General features: G+C 35.7%; 1 protein-coding gene across 3 annotated transcripts in view; it reads right to left on the bottom strand.

Annotated features, from left to right (window-relative positions):
- Positions 1–1,524: 1,524 nt before the first annotated feature.
- The window catches only part of LOC137625376 (tRNA (uracil-5-)-methyltransferase homolog A-like), an 83,918-nt gene continuing 68,975 nt past the window's right edge, over positions 1,525–16,467 (bottom strand). For 2 of the 3 annotated variants that reach the window (XM_068356239.1, XM_068356237.1), the window contains exon 15: positions 1,525–2,440. In XM_068356239.1, coding sequence (XP_068212340.1) covers positions 1,880–2,440 — 561 coding nt within the window. In that variant the 3' untranslated portion in view covers positions 1,525–1,879. Of the gene's footprint in view, positions 2,441–10,377; positions 14,747–16,467 lie in introns of those variants that run through there. The other variant, XM_068356238.1, reaches the window with a different exon arrangement.

The raw sequence follows: 16,467 nt of genomic DNA, 5'->3' as shown, positions 1-16,467 counted from the left end.
ATGACTGGAAATTTAAGTTTGGGATACTCAGAGTCTGTTTATATCAGGTTATGTTACTTACCAGAGGTCCGATTCCTTAAAGCGCCCCCTGTGTGTTAAGTCTGAAATTACATGAATACTAAATGTTTTGCGCGTGAAGCAGCTATCTAAATCCACTTCAGAGATTACTACTTTTGTTTGGGTAATACTGTCATATAATCTATCAGTACTTATCAATTTGTTCACATTGAAAGGCACAAGACTGTGACAGTATTACTATCTGAAGGGCACAGGATTTGCAAATATATACAGTATGACACCTCAGTTTTTCTCAGCATACTCTTAATAAAAAATACCCAATATTTAACCTGTAAATTTTATAGTATAGGATATTATGCAGCTTCTTAAGTAATGGTATTCAAATATTTGGTAGCTCATTTGAGCTTGGAATGCTAAAGCAGGTTTTATATTATATTCCCTAATCTGGTTTACAGGTTTTGTAGCTTTAACAACTGATGCTCTAGTTATAGTCGATTCTTTTTAGTGAGGCAGATTTGCACCGACTCGCAGGGGTGTCCTTTTAGCTCGGAAAAGTTTCCTGATCATTGATTGGTTGGACAAGATAATTCTAACCAATCAGAGAGAAGGAAAATTTTCCGAGCTAAAAGGGCACCACTGCGAGTCGGTGCAAATGCGGCTCATTAAAAAAAATTGAGTATAGTTCCCAGGTATAATTTTCAAATGTATGAATGAATTTCCTATTGGATACAATATTAGGATACAATATTGTACCAAGATTGTATTGACCAAATCAAAATGTTTATGTCTTTACGTTCAACTGGGCGGAGTTTCTTGGGTTCGAGTTCTCTTGCTTGAGGGTACACTCGGGCACACTATTTTATCATATTTCTGTTATTTTTTTCAAGTTTTAATAGTTTATATATAAAAGGTCTAATTTAATGTTGTTACAGTTTTCAAGATATTCGGATCGTTCATTACTTCTCTTGTAGTTTATTTCCTATTTTCCTTTCCTCACTGGGCAATTTTCTCCCTGTTTGAGCCCTTGGGCTTATAGCATCCTGCTTTTCCAACTAGGGTTGTAGCTTACCTAGTAATAATAATAATAATTATATTGTTATGCAGGACTTGCCTACTTGGAAAACACAATATTACATAAATTGTTTCTCCTCAGGTCCGATGCCTCCAGGATTACGGTGAGTTCGAAATCGAAGAAGGCGACACGGTCATCTTACAGAAGAACACGACGCACTACCTACTCATGGCTCACTGTCAACATCTCATAAGGCAGGGAATTCTTGAACATGTAGAATAGTACATTATTTTTGTGGTTTAAATTTTTATACGAGGCAAATTATACATAGTCCTGTTTTTTTAAGAGACTCTTTTAGATGTTTTAGAATATTGGATGGGTCTTGATCTTTTACTTTTATTAGTTTTAAACAATTTTATAGTTCATAGTGAACTTAAACCATGGTCTTTCTTGTCATAATTAAAATAAGGCAACTTTGTAATAAAATGTTTAACCTGAGAATATTATTTTATTGGAATAATTTCTTACATTAAATACTATTTTATATTTATTCACTTAATAAAGTAACAGTAATGACTAAACGTAAGTGACGATGAGTTCATAAGATTATCTTCGTGCTCACGAAAGCAAATGATGGAACCTTTACCGATGATAATACAGTAAGTATTATTCTGTTTATCTTTCTCAAAGATACTGTTTCTATCATCTTTAAACTGTTCTATCAAAGGTAAACTATTATAAAATAAAAGCTAACCTAACTATTCACATGGGTGAAAGATCCCATTAAAAACAAGGCTGAAGCCTTTAATGTAAAATTAAGCTGTAAATTTTATACAAGGAATTCTTAAATCAAAATCGGTACCCTCTGTAGTCTCTCCGGTACATTCCGAGTCCTGAGCTACGCTGCGAGGACATATCTTGGGTATCGTAGTCTTCTCTGCTGAGCCGATACGGGTCGGCGGGCGTCCTGCCGTAGGGGCCTGCCGGGGCCCTATAAGGATCCATCGCTGTTACACCGTAAGGGCCCAAAGGATCTCTCCTGTACGCATCCATGGGGTCTCTGGCGTACGGGTCTCTGTTGCCTTGCATCTGGTCGTAGCCCTGTCCGAGTCGTTCAAACATTCTGTTCGGTGCGTTGTAATACCTGTCGAAATTTTGACCTTGCATTTGGGGCCTCCTGTCATCCATGGGATACTGGCCCATCAAGCTCCCGGACGCTTCCCCCATCATGGATCTCGCTCCGCCGCCGTAGGATCTCCCGGCCGCGTACTCCGACCCCTCGACGTACTGGTGACGCGGATTGACGTACGGCTGGTACATCTCCTTCCGGCGTTTTCCCGACACGCTCTGCCAGGCGCCATAACCTGTAACCTGCGACGCATGGGCTTCGTCGACACTTTCTTCGTCCTCCTGTTTGGGGAAAGTTGGATCATTATTCATTCTTAATTTCAAAGTTAACAATTACACCTTCGGTGTAGAAGCTAAGCTTCTAGATATGTTGACTAGCACTTGACAATAGTGAGAAGAAAACTACTCATGATTATGATAAATTAGATAAATTGGTGATATAAACATAAATTTTGCATTAAATGGGAATTTATATTTAGGTTATAAAACTGCTAAATAAAACTGATAGACAATTACCTTATTAAATTTTCACTTTGAAATACATTTACTTATTTTAATCAATAATAAAAGTTAAAAGAAAATAATCTCATGGTAGTATCCGCAAAACAATGTGTTCCAACAACAGATTTTCATACAAACTCAACCATAACCACATTAGGTTACATGTCAAAATATATAAAGGGATTTTGACGAAGGAAAAATCTATTTCTGGGCTCGACCTGTGTCGCTCCGTGAAATGCACCTTAAAGCACCATTTCTAAGGCATAAAAATTGCCATGAATGCTAGGAATTAACCCAGCTCGCTCACTCAATGAGCGTCGGTATAGATACTGGGAAGTGATAGAGCCACGACCATAGGTCCCTCACCAGTTAGACCTCTCCTACATCAACATCCCCTGGAATCAAATTATTTCACGGCAAAAAGGTTTTAAAGGTCAATGTTTTAATGGTCGCTCAACAAGTGGCATAAGAAAGGTACAAGATAAGGCCTTGAGATTGGACCATATATACACGTGATCGGTGGCCAAGCCGCTTCCCCATCAAACTAGGACCAAGGAGAGCCAGACAATGGCTGCTGATGACCCACACAGTAGCTCACATAGCCGGCAACGTTGTATACACTAGAATATGTGGAGATCAAACTCCAATCCAACAGGTTGTGTGACAGGAACTTTTCCAATTGACTACCACAATTTCAAGCAATGTTGAGTAGTATTCGAAGTCAGATTATCTGCTTCAGTGTCTAGGAGGTAATCTAGATGCACTTTTAAGGTCCATAAAACCGGCATACTACAGTTCTGTTTGCTGTATTTGTCTGAATATATAAACAATGCATCTATAGGCTGAACTCGGTTGAGTCCCTTGTTAGGCTGGGAGGAACGTAGAGAGTAGAGGTCCCCTTTTTTTTTTTTTTTTTTTTCCATTTGTTGATGTCGGCTACCCCCCAAAATTGGGGTAAGCGCCTTGGTATATGTATGTATGTATGCATCTATACCACATTTAGATTGACAGAGCCTTTATCCATACTGTGTAAAAATGCCAAGATTTCTCTGCAATCCTGAAGACGATGTGGGAAATATCAAAAGTATATTTACCTTCCAGAAACAGTATAGGTGAATCAAGAGGAGAGCTCGATTTGTAGTCCTTAAGAAAGCCTTTAAAATATTCCAGTAGAACTTAAAAGCCTAAGTTTAAGTGGTGACTGGAAAATTGTAAGAAAAATAGAACTGGGAAGAAAGGAAAATTACTGACCTAGGAAAAGTAAAAACGTTCAGGTCATACTCATGAAAGTAACATCAACAATCTGAAAAATAACGGTGAACCTCTACAACTTATTTCTTCCAATATCCGAGGACAGAAGTTGCAGCAGATTCATGAAGTCTTTCTAAAAGAAATATAAATGATTTAGTAAATATCACAAATTATATTTTGGGATAAAATCAGATTGCAATGCTAGCTTGCTTAAACTCTAATACGGTTTATAACTTATACCCATAAGTAAATATTTTATTAAATCAGTACAAACCTAATTCTCTTTTCCCTACCTTTTGCATGCCAGGCTATTTTTCAATTTCTAAACCAGCTATAGTATTAGAAATTAAATATTATTTGTACTGTACACCAGAACTGCTCAAGTCACTAAGTACAGTATGAGCCCCTTTACAAGGATAAATTTCTGTACGGCGAAACGGACAACAATTTCTCCTAAATAAAGCAAATCTCTAAGCAAAAAGTAAAACATTTGTAAGCAAAAAGTCAAACATTTGTAATTATCAACAGCTAGACTTTAATCTTTCCGCGTATTAACGTGATTATTGGCCTTTATGCAAAGTTACTTTTTCCAGAACAATCTAATGATAAAGTTAATGGGTTTTTCATCAAACAGTAAAAAATGCAAAGCTAAATGCAAAAAGTCAAACATTTGTATTTATCCACAGCCAAATTTTAATCTTTCAATGCAAAAAGTCAAACATTTGTATTTATCCACAGCCTAATTTTAATCTTTCAATGTAAAAAGTCAAACATTTGTATTTATCCACAGCCAAATTTTAATCTTTCAATGCAAAAAGTCAAACATTTATATTTATCCACAGCCAAATTTTAATCTTTCAATGCAAAAAGTCAAACATTGTATTTATCCACAGCCAAATTTTAATCTTTCAATGCAAAAAGTCAAACATTTGTATTTATCCACAGCTAAATTTTAATCTTTCAATGCAAAAAGTCAAACATTTGTATTTATCCACAGCCAAATTTTAATCTTTCAATGCAAAAAGTCAAACATTTGTATTTATCCACAGCCAAATTTTAATCTTTCAATGCAAAAAGTCAAACATTTGTATTTATCCACAGCCAAATTTTAATCTTTCAATGCAAAAAGTCAAACATTTGTATTTATCCACAGCCAAATTTTAATCTTTCAATGCAAAAAGTCAAACATTTGTATTTATCCACAGCCAAATTTTAATCATTCAATGTAAAATGTCAAACATTTATATTTATCAACAGCCAAACTTTAATCTTTCAGTGTTCATATCAATGAGATTATAGGCCTTTATCCATATCCATATACCAAAGGCACTTCCCCCAATTTTGGGGGGTAGCCGACATCAACAAAGAAACAAAACAAAAAGGGAACCTCTACTCTCTACGTTCCTCCAGCCTAACCAGGGACTCAGCCGAGTTCAGTTGGTACTGCTAGGGTGCCACAGCCCAACCTCCCACATTATCCACTACAGATGAAGCTTCATAATGCTGAATCCCCTACTGCTGCTACCTCCGCGGTTATCTAAGGCACCGGAGGAAGCAGCAGGGCCTACCGGAACTGCGTCACAATCGCTCGCCATTCATTCCTATTTCTAGCACGCTCTCTTGCCTCTCTCACATCTATCCTCCTATCACCCAGAGCTTTCTTCACACCATCCATCCACCCAAACCTTGGCCTTCCTCTTGTACTTCTCCCATCAACTCTTGCATTCATCACCTTCTTTAGCAGACAGCCATTTTCCATTCACTCAACATGGCCAAACCACCTCAACACATTCATATCCACTCATTTCTTACACCCGTTCTCACCCTCACCACTTCGTTCCTAACCCTATCTACTCGAGATACACCAGCCATACTCCTTAGACACTTCATCTCAAACACATTCAATTTCTGTCTCTCCATCACTTTCATTCCCCACAACTCAAATCCATACATCACAGTTGGTACAATCACTTTCTCATATAGAACTCTCTTTACATTCATGCCCAATCCTCTATTTTTTACTATTCCCTTAACTGCCCCCAACACTTTGCATCCTTCATTCACTCTCTGACGTACATCTGCTTCCACTCCACCATTTGCTGCAACCACAGACCCCAAGTACTTAAACTGATCCACCTCCTCAAGTAACTCTCCATTCAACATGACATTCAACCTTGCACCACCTTCCCTTCTCGTACATCTCATAACCTTACTCTTACCCACATTAACTCTCAACTTCCTTCTCTCACACACCCTTCCAAATTCTGTCAAGCTTTATGCAAAGTTATTTTTTCCAGCACAATCTAATGATAAAGTTAATGGGTTTTTCAATGCACCACACATGCACGTTAAAAGTCAAATGGGCAGAGTATTTTTTCAAGATCAAAAATAAAGTTACTAACGTGGATTATAAGCACTTCAAAAAATACAAAAATAATGATCAGAACTTTAAACTAAAGATTTTCTTTATAATATTAACTATAGGTAGACAAGACGGTTTTCGAAGTTATCAAGGATTGTGCGAATGCAGAATGGAAACCTGTTTAGCCCTAAGAAAACATATTTCATTATTCATGTAACCCCATATTTCATTAAATTACAGTAATCATTTCAGGCATTCACATAATTCAGTTACAAAAACAGTGAACGTAGGAAAGCCTTCATAATTATACATAGTTATTCACAGAAAATGAAAAGCAATTATACAGAAAGGCTGTAAAATTCATTCATACTGAATAATCATCTTTTCTCCTCAAGCTTTGTAGACGTATATGTATGTTTGATCTGGTCAAGCTTTATCTACTTCAAGTACAGCTGGTCTGGACAAGCTTTGTCTATAAGCATGTACGTTTGGTCTGATTAAGCTTCATCTATAGACATGTATGTTTGATCTCATCAAGCTTTATTTTATACAAGTAAAGCTGGTCTGGTCAAGCTTTGTCTACAAACACGTACGTTTGATCTGGTCAAGGTTTGCTTACTAACAAGTACACCGGTCTGGACAAGCTTTGCTTACAAACGGGTATGTATAGTCTGGTCAAGCTTTATTCACTACAAGTACAGCTGGTGTAGTCAAGCTTTATTCACTACAAGTACAGCTGGTGTGGTCAAGCTTTGTCTTTAAACATGTACATTTGGTCTGTTTAAGCTTTATTTACTAAAAGTATGGCTGGTGTGGTCAAGCTTTGTCTACAAACATATACGTATGGTCTGGTTAAGCTTTATTTATTGCAAGTACAGTTGGTCTGGTCAAACTTTATTTACTAACAAGTACAGCTGGTGGGGTCAAGCTTTGCTTACTAACAAGTACAACTAGTCTGGTTAAACTTTGTCAACGACCATGTACATTTGAGGCTTGGTTTACGAACAAGTACAGTTGGCCCAGTCAAACATTGTTTACTAACTTGTACAGTACACCACTTGAGGGCAATTGTATCCTACTGTATTTTACAAGAGAAAATAGTTATGAGAACCAAAGAAATCGTTTTATATCAAAATACAAAATAAACGATGAGAAACACACAGTAATTTCAATACAACAAAATCCGGCACACAGAATACTTGTAAGTATAGCAGGTTGTAACAAAGCGATTGTCACTGGAGTTGTACCAAGCTGTCAGAAACGAAAGCTTTCACGGCAGAAGACTCCAGGGATAAATCCATAATTATGATGAAAACCATTAAAATTTCACTCTAACTCGAGGCCTTCTTCGACACGGTTGAATTTTCATCTTTCAAGTATTTGAATTTAAAATCAAGTGTTGATATTACAGCAAGATATAAATACAATTATGAATTCATAAGTAAACATAGTAAACATCGATAAAGTTGTCTTTTGCCCAAAATTATAGTTTACACTGTTTGGATATTTTTATTATGAAATCCATGCCCTTCTATTTAGGTTTACCTTTAACCCTTTTACCTCCAGGCTCTTAGGAAATTCCTAACCCTTAACCCCCAGGGGGTTATTTTTTTCCCAGCACATTTTGCAGTATATCTTTTTTAAATTGCTCTAACAGCCTTAATTTTTGTCATAAAAAGGTCAGGTTTGTCTCATTCTCTTGGAAAATGCCTGAATTTTCTCAAAAAATTATCAAAAATATGAAAAAAAAAATTTTATAGCATTTTTTTGCAAGGACGTACCGGTACGTCCATGGGGATAAAGGGATGGGTTTTGTGAAACGTACCAGTACGTCCTTTGGGGGTAAAAGGGTTAAATATTGATTTTTCATATGCTAAAAGCTGAAATAAAAAGCAGGTGGACAATGTAAAGACATGGAAGGGGCTAGATTGTAGGCACTAAACTCACTCCGTTAAAATGCAAGACAGGAATTGTTAGCAAACATAAATAAAGATGCTTATCGATTATCTAATTTCCGTGCAAAAATTACTTCTGACAAATGTCATTAAATCGACACAAGAATAGATCCTTTTGTACTGATCATCTCAAGATTCCTAAACTGTTCTATGAAATGAGACACGACTCAATTGTAAATAAACTATGGGGTTTACCATAAAACATAACCAATCTAAAATAAAAATCAACTAAATTCAAATTTATGACAAATCAAATCTATCATTAGTGCAAAATTATTTTTAACTTCTGGCAATTGATCTTTAAAGGCCGCTCATGAATAACAGGCAAGGGACTGACATTGCCCTAGAGACTGACCATATTACATATGATCAGCGCCCGAGCCCCCTCTCCACGCAAGCTAGGACCAAGGAGGGCCAGGCAATGGCTGCTGATGACTCAGCAGGTACACCAAAATCACCCCATCCTTAGCTCACAAGGATGGTGAGGTTGCAGCGACAAAAAAACGAACGAGTTTGAGCGAGACTCGAACCGCAGTCTAGCAATCACCAGGTAAGGACGCTACAACAACCAACAAAGCCTAAGATGTGAAAGTACATATAATACAGGAGCCTTTTCTTTCAGCTAACCCAATCACTTACCAGTTCTATCAATTAAAATGAAACCCTTCGGCTTGGTTATAGTGAAAAATATATAATTTTATCAACATAAATTCCTTTAGTTTGGTTATTTCAAATAAAAATTCCAATTCTATCTATTCATATACAACCTCCAGTTTCGTTGTGATAAACATGAAAGAATACAGTTCGATCTATTCATATACAACCTCAAGTTTGGTTATGATAAACACAAAATAATCCAGTTCTATCTATTCAAATAAAAACTCCAGTTTGGTTGTGATAAACACGAAATAATCCAGTTCTATCTATTCAAATAAAAACTTGTTTGGTTGTGATAAACACGAAAGAATCCAGTTGTATCTATTCAAATAAAAACACCAGTTTGGTTGTGATAAACATGAAAGAATCCAGTTCTATCTATTCAAATAAAAACTCCAGTTTGGTTATGATAAACATGAAAGAATCCAGTTCTATCTATTCAAATAAAAACTCCAGTTTGGTTGTGATAAACACAAAATAATCCAGTTCTATCTATTCAAATAAAAACTCCAGTCTGGTTACGATAAACATGAAAGAATCCAGTTCTATCTTTTCAAATAAAAACTCCAGTCTGGTTATGATAAACACAAAATAATCCAGTTCTATCTATTCAAATAAAAACTCCAGTCTGGATATGATAAACATGAAAGAATCCAGTTCTATCTATTCAAATAAAAACTCGCAGTCTGGTTGTGATAAACACAAAATAATCCAGTACTATCTCTTCAAATTAAAACTCCAATCTGGTAGTGATAAACACAAAATAATCCAGTTCTATCTATTCAAATAAAAACTCCAGTCTGGTTGTGATAAACACAAAATAATCTAGTTCTATCTATTCAAATAAAAACTCCAGTCTGGTTGTGATAAACACGAAAGAATCCAGTTCTATCTATTCAAATAAAAACTCCAGTTTGGTTATGATAAACACAAAATAATCCAGTTCTATCTATTCAAATAAAAACTTCAGTTTGGTTATGTTAAACACAAATGAAACTTATAAATGACTTATCATCATCTACGCCTATTGACGCAAAGGGCCTCGGTTAGATTTCGCCAGTCGTCCCTATGATGAGCTTGTATTTCAATACTTCTCCATTCACCATCTCCTACTTCACGCTTCATATTCCTCAGCCACGTAGGGCTGGGTCTTCCAACTCTTCTAGTACCTTGTGGAGCCCAGTTAAACGTTTGATGAACTAATCTTAGTGCTATGAAACAAAATGTTGACAAAGGAATAATTTATACTTATGGATATGAAAACACAAACTGAAAACATGCATAATCTATTAGTATTTTCAGAATCTCCAAAACTCTATACCAAATACAATCAAGAAAGCAACAGTCTGAAAAGTTAAAGACAAAGAACTTACCCTTCATCATCAGTGTCACCAAATTGTCACACCTTTTCCATTTTAACCCGTCAACGTTAAACGTTGCTGCTGCAATGGACGGACGTAGCTGGACAGGGGCTTCAAAATCATGAAATAGTCTTAACAGTAAAGATTTATTCAGTGTATAAACTCTTACGACAATTCTGATACAATCCGAACCCCATGTCAAAGGTTATGGAAAATCCTCGTCCTGAAATTTTGTATTTTTCTTTATAAAAATACAAAAATAAACTCACACTTTTCCCATCCACATTTTAAAAAAAATCAACACCTAAATATAACACTACTTAAACGTTAACACATTTGGGGAAAAACAATGATTTTAACTTCAATATGTCTTTATCTAATAAACAATAAATTGGGCACAGCAACTACTCTTTAAAATATAACAAGTCGCAACAAACAAAATTGTAAAATTTTTATCAATGAAACAATATTAACCCTTTTATCCCCAGGCTATTTGGAAATTTCCAACCCTTAACCCCAAGGGTTATTTTTTATTCAAGCACATTTTGCAGTATATATTTTTCAAATTGCTCTAACAGCCTTAATTTTTGTCATAGAGAGGTCAGGTTGGTCTCATTCTCTTGGAAAATGCCAGAATTTTCTCAAAAAATTATCAAAATAATAAAAAAAAAATTGTAAATAGCATTTTTTTGCAGGGATGTACCGGTACGTCCATGGGGGTAAAGAGATGTGTTTAGTGAAACGTACCAGTACGTCCTTTGGGGGTAAAAGGGTTAATAGAATTAAAAAAAAATTACATGCACATCAATTGCACATAAACTAAAAATGAAGTTTTTTATAAGTTAATTACACCATGATCAGTATATCATTATATCCTAGAATCGATTATATTCTATTTACAGTCACTAAAAGAGCAACGTACTTATGTAGGCTAGTTATGCTCAGTGACGCGTCACAAAACTTTAAATATTCTAAGTTAGGTATTAAGTTAATATAGAAGACCTCTCTCACACGCTTGAATCGTCTGACGACTTGTTAAACGCTGCGTAGCAATAAATTTGGAATGACTAGATTTAATTTTCACGTAATTCAAGACATTATATATTTTTTGGTTGCGACCAAAAGCTAAAAATGCCTTTAAGAAACTAAAAATTAATTTATAAGGATTGTTACAGTTCCATTCAAAGTTTTACGTAAGTCAAAATTGATAGTACTTAGACAGGTGGACTACATTGGACCATCAACTTATAGCTACCCAAAGTTTTACGTTGGATAAAATTGATAGTAATCAGACACAACGAATACAGTAGACCATCAACTTATGGCTACCCAAAGTTTTACCTAAGTCAAAACTGATAGTACTTAGACAGATGGACTACACTGGACCATCAACTTATAGCTACCCAAAGTTTTACGTTGGATAAAATTGATAGTAATCAGACAGATCGACTACTGTAGATCAACTTATGGCTACCTAAAGTTTTACGTAGGTCAAAATTAATAGTAATCAGATAGATTTCAGTAGATCACCAACCTAACATATCCTTCCAAGGGACTAGCCCTCGGATATGTCGTAAAAACCCTACTGTAAGGCAACACTTCAACATTCAAGATATGCCTCGATTCGTCTATAAAATACACGTTTTGAAAATATGGGATAACAAATTTCTATAAATACTTTACTATAAAAACAAAAAAATCTGTGAAAAGGAGGCCTGGCAGGTGTTACATAGCTTTAGCAAAGGCAATAGGATCCCTTAAACTCAGGAAAGTACTGAACTGGAGAGAATTAGGTAAAGTATTGATGTACAGACTGGGCTTAAAATTAAAATATGTCAGGAAAAAACACCAGGTTAGCAGCATCGCAAACAGGATAGATGTACTTCCAACAAGTCGAATTAGACAAAAATACCCCCGTTCTGTTAAATAAGTCTACGATACTTTATCACGAGACTTGTCTATAAACTTTAGAGTATGGTAGGACACAAAAACATGTGCAGACTGAAAACTAGTGTGGTAAAGTTAGCAAATATAGGTAGAAGCTGTGAACTCATGCATTTTGAAATCCTCATCTTGATAGAATAAACTCTTCATTGATGAAAAGCTAAATGAAACAATAAAAACGAATAAGGAATACATTAACATCTCTAAGTACTGAATTGTTATGATTAACTCTTAAGAAACAGGTAAGGCAGGTTGAAAAGGGTCACTAGAGATGATTAACTCATAAGCAAAAGCATGAACAAGGCAGATTGAAAAGGGTCACTATAGATGATTAACTAAAGCAAAAGCATGAACAGGTAAGGCAGGTTGAAAAGAGAAACTATAGATGATTAACTCGTAAGCAAAAGCATGAACAGGTAAGACAATTGAAAAGGGTCACTATAGATGATTAACTCATAAGCAAAAGCATGAACTGATAAGGCAGATTGAAAAGGGTCACTATAGATGATTAAATTGAGCAAAAGCATGAACAGGCAAGGCAGGTTGAAACGGGGTCACTACAGATGATTAACTCTTAAGCAAAAGCATGAACAGGTAAGGCAGGTTGAAAAGGGTCACTATAGATGATTAACTATAACAAAAGCATGAACAGGTAAGGCAGATTGAAAAGGGTCACTTTAGATGATTAACTAAAACAAAAGTATGAACAGGTAAGGCAGATTGAAAAGGGTCACTATAGATGATTAACTCTTCAAGCAAAAGTATGAACAGGTAAGGCAGGTTGAAAAGGGTCACTATAGATGATTAGCTCATAAGCAAAAGCATGAACAGGTAAAGCAGTTTGAAAAAGGGTCACTATAGATGATTAACTAAAACAAAAGCATGAACAGGTAAGGCAGATTGAAAAGGGGCACTAAAGGGAAGCAAACAATTAGAATATTAAAAATTAAAAGTACCCAAGACTCTGCTACACAAGCATCTGAAGGCCGGAGACAAAACAATGGTACAGTATCTCAAAAATAGAAATGCTTTTGACTTGAAAAGGAGGAAGGAAAAAAAGTTAATAAGAAACATCGTAGATATACAAATAATAATGGCCAATCTTGTAGGAAAACTTGGGAGAATATTAGAGAAAGGAGACGGGTGAAGTATCGGACCTTACCGAGATCATGAAGAAAGGGCATAGGACAGAAGAGGAGAGAAGAAAAGATCTAATTTTACACTCAAAACTCAGCAAGAGAAATAATATAAATGCAAAACTGTTCTCGTGGATGTTAACCCTTGCTTATGTCTATAAAGTCTGTGATAGTGGAGATAAACAAAGCATTGGCAAATCAGAGTATTCCCCTGACAATGAAAATCATTTTCCTGCTTTGATTCAGACATTTGACATGTCTTAAAATTAATGATTATCATCCCATAATGATCTTTCTCTGGCCACCTAATATAGCCGTAGCCAGTACAGTAAAAAACAGCTTTAGAAAATAGTACTTTCTTTACAGTGTACACAACCCTGCTCCCCTTATTACCAACTGGATCTTCACCCATTACACAAGGATGAATGAACACATGTACATACCATACCACATATCACCCTGTAGCCAGTACAGTACAAGCAAATAGTGCTCTCTCGAGGGTGTACAGGAGACTGCCCCACCATTACCGACTGGATCTAGACCAGCTACACAAGTACAGATGAATACATGCACAAACCGTATCACATGTCACCATCAACATTGTAAAACGGAAATGAAAAAACAATATGATTCTAATTCTACTTACCACTCATACACAAATCAAGTTTTTATTTAATGGGAATACAGAAAACAATAAAAGAAAATAAAAAAAATTTATGGTTATTAAAATTAAGAGACAAACCCCAAACTCTACAAGAAGTAAATTGCCACTGAGCCCTTGCAATACTTTTAGAATGTTCAGACAAATATAATTTTTCTTGTTTGTGTATAATCAAAGATATGTTCATATAATGACGATGCCTCGGTGAGAACTTTGATAATTAAATTATACATTAAGGTTATGACATTTCGTGAGGGTATTTCATACGAATAAATCAAATCTATCGTACGTAAGACGTGATGTGGCTACCAACTAACAGCAGCAGAAACGAAAGGGATATTTCAAGTTCTAATTATAAAATTCATTCTGTTTGGTATAAAAGCTTAACATGGACACCAAACAATTCTTCGATCAAGTAAACAACCCTTGACTGGCAACCTGGAATGAATTGTTCAGAATATTTGAACACTATACAAAGGATTCTATTTTTTCCAACACTTGCAAAGGACCTCCATATGCTTCCCTATTGCCATTTTTACTTTAAAAGGCACATAACAATGACAGAAAATGACCATGCCCTGCCATGAAGCAATTATCAAGAAAACTATACACGAGCACCCACGAATTTCACACGAAACCTAGTGGCTCCTGCCGTAGTCGAACGGGAGGATATTCTTTACGTCGACTGCCTTCATTAAGATCCCTTCATTTTCTTCTGGAGATTTTCTTGATCCATAGTCCTCTTGTTCTTCCCTTGGCGCTGCAGAAATAGACAAACCGTTTCTCAATTCACCGTGGTCTGGAAGTCTTAATATATGATTATTGTCACAGGAACTTCCCTACTTTTTAAAACCATAAGAGCGGCTATGACGTCCTTATTGACTTGTTACTAAATCAACATTAAGGGTAATTTACTCGAAACTAATCTAGATATACAATACAGACACTGTTTAGTGTAGTGGTTCCCAAAGCATGCAAAACCGGCCCTCTTGGGGACGGTGGATTAATATTTGGGGTTTGGCTTTAATATGAATAGCTTATTTCTTTCTTTTTTTTTTTTTTTTTCAAAATCTTATAGACAATTTATGTAATACAGAAGATCTGTAACTTACAAACATTCAGAGATACAAACACAAATACAGCTGAAATCGTAAATCTCGGATATTGTATCAAATTTCTATGATGAAATACCGTAATAAAACAATATTATACAATTTGCAATAAGAAACTGGACTATTGGTTGACTTTTGCAGCCGAAAATCGTAGGCACAAGAGTTAGGTGAAGAATACCTATAGTCCATTTCTTTTAGCGATGCATATTTGCACCGACTCGCAGCGGTGCCCTTTTAGCTCGGAAAAGTTTCCTGATCGCTGATTGGTTGGACAAGATAATTCTAACCAATCAGCGATCAGGAAACTTTTTCCGAGCTAAAAGGGCACCGGCGCGAGTCGGTGCAAATATGCATCGCTAAAAGAAATGGACTATAGGTCAAAATTTAACAAACTTAAGACTTAAAAACAGCTTGTAACCTATTAAGTTTGTAAGTTTACGATTTTCTGTAAACACTACGGCAAAAAACTCATCTACAGTTTAATCAAATTGACAATAGAATTAGGAATGAACGCATACCTCTTACATAGGTTAACCCTTTTACCGCCAGGCTATTTGGAAATTTCCAACCCTTAACCCCCAAGGGGTTATTTTTTCCCCAGCACATTTTGCATTATATTTTTTTTCAAATTGCTCTAACAGCGTTAATTTTCGTCACAGAGAGGTCAGGTTGGCCTCATTCTCTTGGAAAATGCCTGAAGTTTCTCAAAAAAATTATCAAAAATATGCAAAAAAAAATTTAAATAGCAGTTTTTTGCAAGAACATACCAGTACGTCCATGGGGGTAAAGGGATGAGTTTTGTGAAACGTACCAGTACGTCCTTTGGGGGTAAAAGGGTTAAGCACATCAAGGAGTAGGGGACGCAAGGACTACCTTGAAGACAAGGGGGCACTGAAAAAAGCTTGGGAACCACTGGTTTAGTACAAGAATCTCTTTAGGATATATAATTCCTATAAACACACTAGTTGCTGAACTGCTTTTGGACTGTACCCTCTTAAATCTTTCAATGAAAAACATTTAAACTTAGTCTATTAGTAAAAGAAAGAAAAGACTTAGATCCTGTGGCATAGTAAAACTGAACCCGTTATATAATTTCTAAAATATCTTTAGCATTTGTTGGAAATTAATGTAATCAATTAAAATTAGGGGGAAATAAGTAGCTGTCCCTCTTCGAAACATTGAGGAAAAAGATGATTAAAATTTGATCAAACAAAATTAAGCAACCCAGTGAAAATGCTATAAAAAAAAAGGCTTAAATATACACAGCTTCTAAACTGTACCCTCTTAAATCTTTCAATGAAAAACATTTAAACTTAGTCTATTAACTCTTTTCCCCCCAGGCTCTTTGGAAATTTACAACCCTTAACCC

Source organism: Palaemon carinicauda, chromosome 32, assembly GCF_036898095.1.
Source record: "Palaemon carinicauda isolate YSFRI2023 chromosome 32, ASM3689809v2, whole genome shotgun sequence".
NCBI classification, from domain to species: domain Eukaryota; kingdom Metazoa; phylum Arthropoda; class Malacostraca; order Decapoda; family Palaemonidae; genus Palaemon; species Palaemon carinicauda.
The sequence above is the reverse complement of the archived record's forward strand: the minus strand, read 5'-3'. Positions and strand labels throughout refer to the sequence as shown.